Consider the following 8,463-nt stretch of genomic DNA (forward strand, 5'->3'; position numbering starts at 1 on the left):
AGTACCTGGAAACTGTTATATTTTGTGTAATTCCTTGATACATATGTTCTACCATTGATTCTCATTTTATTCCACCCCCTATTAAAGAATAGAAAATAAGATGTCATCACATTGATTCTGAAGTTTCAGTCCTAAAATCACTGTTACATTTATTGCTTCATGATATTATGTGATATTTTCTTATCAGTGCTTTGTAACTTGGGTTATATCAAGTTCATCAATATTAACTTTCAGGTGGAACCTTTCCCAAATCAGAACTGTCAGGGAGTCTAAGTAATGGTACAAACCAAAAGAAAAGGAATCAGGAAACTTAGGTTCTAGTTCCAAAAGACATTGAATTTGACCCTGGGCAATCCACTTCACTTCTGTAATTCAAACTGCAATACAGATACCTGCTTCCAAAAAAAGGAATGCTTCTAGAATAGTTTCATGTTTTATGTTTCTCAAACAAAACAGAATTTTACAAACAGAAGGTTTTATAAAACAATCTATTCTCGGGTTCAAGTTCCCAAATTATCCAGTCCAAAAGATCATAAAACTGCACTTCTTCAAAAGTCTTACTTGCACCACTATATTACCAAATACACTGGAAGTCTTTTTCTAGCTTAAATAGAATAGTAGTCCTACCTCTACTTACTCTTAAATGTGAAGCAAGTTAATCTACAGAAAAGGGAGTGAAAATTCCTCATGAATTACCATGTCGGGTAATGAAATCTATTGACAGAAGAACTGCACTATCTGCTGGTGAACTCAAAAGAGGCTGAAAGTTTACAATTATATCACGTGTACGAGATAGTCTCAAACCTCCAAAATCTATTATTACTAAGAAAGGGCATAGGAAATGAAAGCGCCAAGTTAGCTCAAGAAGCTAATCCTCCACCGACAAGATCCAATGACATGTTAGATGCAAGTCTTTAAGTTTAGCCCAACTTTGCCCCCTCTAACTAGAAAAAGAAGTGAAGTGGCAGGTATCAGAAAACTGCAGCTCATAGGGTGACAGGCTCCATCCTGAGTTCAGCGTCGGTCCCAGACCTCAAATAAGGGAGTTGGAATAGGGAAGAAGATAATTGTGGCCAAGTTTATGTATCAAGCTATACTGGCAGCGTGGCGTTCATCCCGGGAAACGCACCGTCACCGGGGACCGGGTTCTCGACCCACAGGGGAAAGGAGAAAAGAAAATCACACCGACAGGAAGGTGCAGCAAACGACCCGCACCTTCACCTGACATTGTGTGGACACCATCCTCGCCCCCCAAGTGTCCCAGCCCCAAATAGGACCCGGCCGGGACGCGGTCGAGTGCCTCTCGCGGCTCCACTTACTTTGTCGCTGGTGCTCTCGGTTTCGTGGTCCCCACCAGCCGCCTCTCCCTCGCGGGGTGGCGGCGCCACCGCTCCCCCGGGGCCGGGGCAACTTCCCCGGTGCCTCAGCTCCAACATCTCCCGCTCCCGCGCAGCCGTGGCGGCCTCCTCCAGAGCCCCGAAATCCGAGCCGCGCGCGGGGTCTTGCTCGCTGGCCGCTTTGCCACCCCGCAGCCGCGCACTCGACGCCCAGCCGAGCCGCGACCCCTAACACCCCCCCACCATAGAGCCGCAGCCGTGCTGCGCCGGGTCACCCCCAAAACGGCATCAACGAGCAAGCGCTCGAGGCCGTCTCCAGGAAGCGCGGCGCCGACGACCGCCTCGGGGTGCTGGGTAGGCTCGGGGCACCCGGCCCAGTGGAGAAGGCGGGGACGCAGCGCGGCCGCCCGTTGCCAGGTGCGCGTCTCCACGCAGAGGCCCAGGTGGGAGGGGAGGAAAGGCGAGGAGAGAAGAAGGAAGCCTGACCCGCTTTAGCGCTTCGCCCGGCACCCGCAGCCTGGGCAGGGCCACTCCCCGCCCCGCCTCCCGGAGCCGGACTCCGGAGTCGGCAGGTCCCGGGCCCCCCCCAACACCTTTCTCGGGTTCCTGCCTCCCGCAGCCAGGTCACGCGCCGTAGGCCCCGCCCCGCCCCGCCCCTCTGCGCTGCACTGCGGTTCCCACAGCCCCGCCTCCCTCGCGGCGGTGACGTCACGGTTCCGAGTCCCCCGCGGCCCCGCCCCCGTCTCCGCGCGCACAGGTGGGGGCTTTGAAAAAGGTGCGAGAGGCTGGGGGGCTCGGAAAGGGTCGGGGAGTGGGAGGAGGCATCAGCTCGGCGCGTGCAACGAAGAGTGCGAACTTGGAGCCTCGTCCCAGAGTTACTGTGAGAGCTGGAAGAACTACTCGAAGACGCACGGTAAATCTGGTAAACAGTGGCCGTGCTCAGCAGTACTCCCTTCAAGGGACTCCGCGGCCGTCTCAGCTTGACACACTGCGGTGTTTCGGAGGCTCAGAGGCGTCCAGAAGCAAAAACTTGTCTGGCAGGACAAACTCGTTGGCTCCGCTGCATTCCAGCCCTGTTTCATCACCTTGAAAAGAGGAGATACAGTCGCCTTGCTGGGCTTGTGGGTCTGGGTTGGTCAAGAGTTTTAATCACAAACATAAGTCCTGTCTTCGAGAAATTCAGTTCTGAGTCACAAAATTTCACCACGTAGGGTCCTGAAAAAGCCTTAAATGCCTAGGGTACAGTTGCCAACCAGCTAGACTCACCAGTTATGGACCTTGGGCTGCTAAAGTTGAAACAGAGCATAACACCTGCATTAATTCCAGTTCAAACTCTGTTACAAGGTGATTAGTTTTATTGACATGTATCTGACACCTGGTTATCGTGACAAAAATGACAAAAAGGGGAGGGGGGGGGTGCTTCACATACACAGGACAGCATTCAAGAAGAATGCCCTTACTTGCGTGCGGTGGTGCAAGGCTGAAATCCCAGCGACTCAGGAGACGGAGGCAAGAAGATTGTACAAGAAGGTTGTAAGTTCAAGACCAGCCTCAGCAATTTCGTGAGACTGTCTCAAAATTTAAAAAGTGGGTGTGGGGTGTAAGTCAGTGGTAAAGCGCCGCGGGTTCAATCTCCAGCACAAAAAAAAAAAAAAAAAAAAAAAATAGAGAGAGAGAAGAAAACCAAAAGTCACAAAGTAGGATGCGTTAAAAAGCAGAACATAGGGACACCATTATACTTCACCAAACAGACTTTTTAAAGCTGTGAGTTCAGTTTGGGTTGCTACTTTTTCAAAAGAATATAGGGAAACTATAGCTTATTAACTTACAGGAAGAGTAACAAAAATGACAAGATGAAAAATGCTATGAGCTGTGAACATGATGTAATTGTCATTAGGAACAGAAGATTATGGTGACTAGATTAATCAATTGTTCTTTTTGGAGGACCAGAAATGAAGGACTGCCTAATAGGAAGGTAGCCAAAGTAATAGCTACAGAGAATACTAAAGGCAGTAGTGAGGTTTCCATCTCTGGCTACCCCACAGCACAAAGGATGAAAAGTGTTCCATTCTAACCTCCCTGGAAGTCAAGTGTGGGGTTCTAGTTCCACTGATGCACCTAATTGGCTAGGTGTCCTTTGGTAAATGGTTAGGCAATATGGTTCCAGCTATAAAACAAGAAGAATGACTTCCGTGGTCCCTTCCAACTCTCACAATATCAGAATTCAGCCCTTCCTTTCCCTAGTACTTCAAGAGAAGGGGACCCAGCATAGCAAGCTACCTGAACTGAACACCTTCCTCTTTCCCTTTTACCCTGTCGACCCCTTAGCTCCTTTGGTTTTCTTCTTCCTTCCTAGCAAGAGAAATAGAATCCTGGCAGGAGGGAAGAACAGAGGACAGTAGCTCAAAATGGAAGAGAAATAATATTTCTCCACCCAGGAAACAGAACCAGTGCAAAGAACACCAAATAGAGTGCTTTACTCCTTTACCTCACCCCTTCCTTAAGCTCCACCACTTCCTGTATTTTAGCTGAGATAGCATTTTCTTTCAGTCTTCGTTATAGTTATTGCCTCTGTTGAGCAATTAAACTGAGCCCAGGCAGCAAGAACCACAATTGAAGCTCTTACCCAAGGGCCAGCCCCACCAAGCTTAAGTGGTCAGAGATGTTTGCTAAAGAAGTGAATGAAGAAATGAATGGGCAGCAGAGATGTAGCATAAAAAGGGAAATATATTTAGTATTTACATTTTTAATAAAAGGATCTATGTTAGACTTACAAAGGTACTTAATTTTCTTCATAGTTTATATAAAAAAAGAAAAAGAATTTTGATATATATTAAAGGGGTTCTAGTAATGATTTCTGCATTTTATTTAAGATCTATTACAGTATATTCAAGCACAACTGGCCTTGCCGAAATGTTTTCATACTTTTCCAATGTCTTTTTTCTCTCCTTCTTTTCCTTTTCCCCTCCCCCCACTTTTTTTTCATTCAGAGAATTTAAGATCTCCAAATGTATTGCATTTGTGTTTCCATGATACAGAATCTGGGATGCAATAGTTTCTAAGGTCTCACCTATTCATTTTACTAGAATTTAACCTAGTAAAGGACTTCTAGGAAACCCCAAACACAAGCATGAGTTTAATGACAGGAGATATTTAGCCAATACATATTTCTTGAGTGATTTAAAGATTTATACTTTGGTGGTCTTGGAATTATTTATAACTCTTAGCAAAGGATTTGCCAGAGGGGTAAGAGAGAGTGCTAACATGGTTATTTGTATGGTGTCTGTTTTAGCTAGACTTTTTTTTAATGCCTTTATTTATTTATTTATCTATTTATTTATTTATTTTTATGTTGTACTGAGGCTTGAACCCAGCGCCTCACATGTGCTAGGCGAGTGCTCTACCACTGAGCCACAACCCCAGCCCCTAGACTTTTTGTTTTTACCTTCTCTTTTAACGGAGAGACCTGTTATCATTCCTCTCTGAGTACCCTCAGAAGTTTGCTGGACTGATAATCATTCCCCTCTCATGTGGGCATTGAAGCTGCTTTCCACATCAGAGGCTCACAGGCGCCTGGCTGGAATGTCCCCAGTTTGCCAAGGGAAGAAGAATCTTCCTCAGCCAACCATTTCCACTTACTTGGATATCCACATTATAGCTTTTGTTGCTTGGCCTATTTTTCCTCTGTTGCCCTCTGTCAACTCTGCATGTAAGTTAGAGGTATAGCCAATTTAGGCCTACCAGAGAGATATTTTGTGGGGAAAACTTGAGGGACCATTTATGTGTATTTTCTTATCTTTAACAAAACTATACAGAAGAACAATAGTATACTATCAAGTTTTATAGTGAGAGGGCATTGGAGGAAAGCGCAATGGTATAGTTAAAAACATGGGATTTATATACTGACAATCTTGGGTTTAGGCCATAGTTCTGCCATCTTCTAGCTTTGAAATAATTTAGCTCATGCAGCATTCTCATCAAAGGCAGCTGAAGCTACATCCTAAATTACATGCCCAAAGCTGAAGTAATAACTCTTCACAAAGCACCTTCATATACAGCATTTCATTTGTTTGACTCAACATAAAATAGCCATTGCAAATATTATTCCCATTTTACAAGAAAAAGAACTGAGACCCAGAATGATATACAAGTTTACAAATCGAATATGGGATTGAAATGTAAGTTTGAATACTTCAAATTCTGCCTGGTCCATGATGTAAATAAACAGTAACAGAAATTACTAACACCTGAGGGGTTTTTATAAAGTACATGGATTCTGGAGTCAGCCTGAGTTCAAATCCCAGCTCTGCTACCTACTGGCCTTGGTCAAGTGTCAAAACCCCCTCTGTGTATCAGTGTCCTCATGTGCAGTAAAATGAGGATAATGGTAATGATACAATCCTTCTAGCATACTTATGATGATGAAATTGGTTAAAATATGTAAAATACTGAGAACAGCATCTGCATAGTGGAGGGCTACATAAATGTTACTTATAATAATTATTCATATTATTGAAAACTGAATTCCCCAAGGAGAACAATATTAGACCTCCAAACTCACTGAAATATCCCAGAAAACTTTAAAGAAAAAAACGGATATTTTATTATTGCTTTGGGGAGGATGGTAGAAATTAGGAACTGGGGTAGGGTAACTTTTCAAACAAGAACAAAGAAATCACCAGTCCACCAAAATAATTTGTGTCTTATCCTTGGAATCAATGAAATTGGCATTTCCCATTGTCAACTGGAATCAGTTACTAATATGTATATAGATAATGAGTGTGGAATTCCTTACATTTCTAGCTTCTTCACCAAATCCTGATAACTCTAGGCAAGTTATATTTTGGCCACTTAATTCCTATGGAAAATAGGCAGCATAATCTATCTGTAAATTCACAAATCATGTCAAAGAATGATGTACCTAAGTGTGATTGATATAAGGTGCATAATTTTAGCAAAAATAAAAGTGTTATAGTTTAAAATACATAAAAAGATATGGGTACATGTGCACCTTTGATACTGCATTCATGTATTTTGTTATTGACTATGGCTGGATTTAGGTACTTTTTGAAGAGGAACAGATTGGTAACTGTCCTTGGAAGGTTGGATCACTAAGTTTCTTCCAATCATACCAATTATCTGGTTTAACAAATTTCTGAAATCCAGAGGTAATGGTCAAGGTTCTTAGATACAGAAAGAGAAACATCATGGCTGTTTGTGATAAGAAAACATTGAAACATAGTTTGATTACTATAGTTTAGATCTCAAATGTCCCCCAAGAGCCCTTGTCTTAAACGCTTGGTCCCCATCCTGTGGCACTGTTGGGATGTTATGGAATCTAGTAGAAGAAACGTCATTAAAAGTGTGTCTTCAAGGAGATACTAGGGACCTCCCCGCAACCTTGCTCTCTAGCCACCACAAGGTGAAAATCTTTGCCAAATCTGCTTCTTATCCTGATGTTCTGCCTCACCTTAGGCCAAAGGTACGGGGCCAAGCAATCATGGACTGAGATCCTGAAACTATGAACCAGAATAAATCTGTCCTCCTTTTTAGTTGATTTTCTCAGGTATTTTGTCACAGTGATGGAAAGCTTACAAGCATAAGTATTTATTTATTATTTTAGCAGTACATAAAATAAGGGTTAGTTTTAAAGTTAGTTTCTGAAAGACTAATAACCACACATATGGTTCTTGTTAATATCAATGTAAGTGATTTTTGTTTTATAGAGAATATAAATCATTTTAAATTACAGTCCTTTCTGAACTAATATTAATATCTCTCTGGTTCCCTCATTAACTAATGAATTAAATAAAATCTTTGTCATGTGTTCATTTTATATTTGTATCAAATTTATACTTTTACCCATCTGGAAATTGTACTTTATACAGAGTAATAATGTATATCTGTTTTCATTCAATAGATTCATCTATTTATGGAAGAAGTATGTATTGATTATCTACAAAGTCATAACACAGTTCCAGGTACTTTATGGAATATATATGTATATATGTATGTGTGTATGTATATACACATACATATATACATATATATATATATATATACACACATACATACACATATATAAGTGTATATGTATGTGTATATATATGTATTCCATAAATATATATATATTCCTTATATATATAACTTTGAGTTTATAGTAACATAATATCCACTTTCTATTTTTCTAGAAACATATTTCTTTCTCCAGAAATAACTTATATTATTAACTAATCTTCCATTCAGATCTTTTTCTATGCTTTTATGTACTTAATAGTATAAATGCACATGTATATACCGTATGTAATGTTTAGTAACATAATTTTGTTTAACATGCTTCAGAGTACTTTTGTATTAGTTTCCAAATATATTCCTCATTATTTTAAATTATTACATATACTTGTTTTACAGATGCATCTTACTTAGCCATTTCCCTACTGATGGACAATTACAGATTTTATAATTATTAAATTATAAAATTTTATAATTATTAAAATAATGCTGCGATAAATATCTTTGAACATATACCTATAACACATATGCAACTCCATAGATATTTAGACATGGAGTGATAAGGTCAAAGAAAATATGCAATTAATACTTTGATAGATTCCATTAAATTTCCCTCCAAATGATTATACCCATTTTTATATGTTGATGAATGTAGTTCCTCTGAGGATGGTGTGATGAGATATATAGGCCATTAACTTGTGCCTTTAAATTGTCTGATGTATGGTCTGGTGAGGGCCTTCTTCCTGCTTTGCAGATGGCATCCTCTAATTGTACCCTCACAGGATGGAGAACAGAGTGGGTGGGAATAAAGGAGCTCTTTAGTCTGCCTGTCTGTCTCTCTCTCTCTGTGTGTGCATGCACTGGGGATGGAACCCAGGGGCCCCGGTGCCTCACACAGGCTAAGCACACACTATCACAAAGTTACCCCACCACCTGCCCTCATTGTATCTTCTAAGGGTGCCGCAGTCTGGCTGGGCACAAATAACCGAGCCGCCAAAAAGCCTTGTAGGTTCAAACAGCAACTCTTTATTCCCGAACTCTCACCGGCACTCTACACACACTTCCGGGGAACACATTCCCTCCACCAGACTCCAAGCACCAATTCTCCCAGAAC

At 41.7% G+C, this 8,463-nt stretch overlaps 1 protein-coding gene across 2 annotated transcripts in view; it reads right to left on the reverse strand.

Moving 5' to 3' along the window:
- Positions 1–1,933, reverse strand: part of Cds1 (CDP-diacylglycerol synthase 1) — a 67,139-nt gene extending 65,206 nt beyond the window's left edge. Inside the window, exon 1 of one of the 2 annotated variants that reach the window (XM_058583421.1) lies at positions 1,320–1,933. In XM_058583421.1, the coding sequence (XP_058439404.1) occupies positions 1,320–1,436 (117 nt within the window). In that variant the 5' untranslated portion in view covers positions 1,437–1,933. The remainder of the gene's footprint in view (positions 1–1,319) is intronic. The other variant, XM_046457681.2, reaches the window with a different exon arrangement.
- Positions 1,934–8,463: the final 6,530 nt, after the last annotated feature.

Source organism: Marmota monax, unplaced genomic scaffold, assembly GCF_021218885.2.
Source record: "Marmota monax isolate L192 unplaced genomic scaffold, Marmota_monax_Labrador192_F-V1.1 WCK01_AAM20220418_F8-fsc00128, whole genome shotgun sequence".
Classification (NCBI taxonomy): Eukaryota; Metazoa; Chordata; class Mammalia; order Rodentia; family Sciuridae; genus Marmota; species Marmota monax.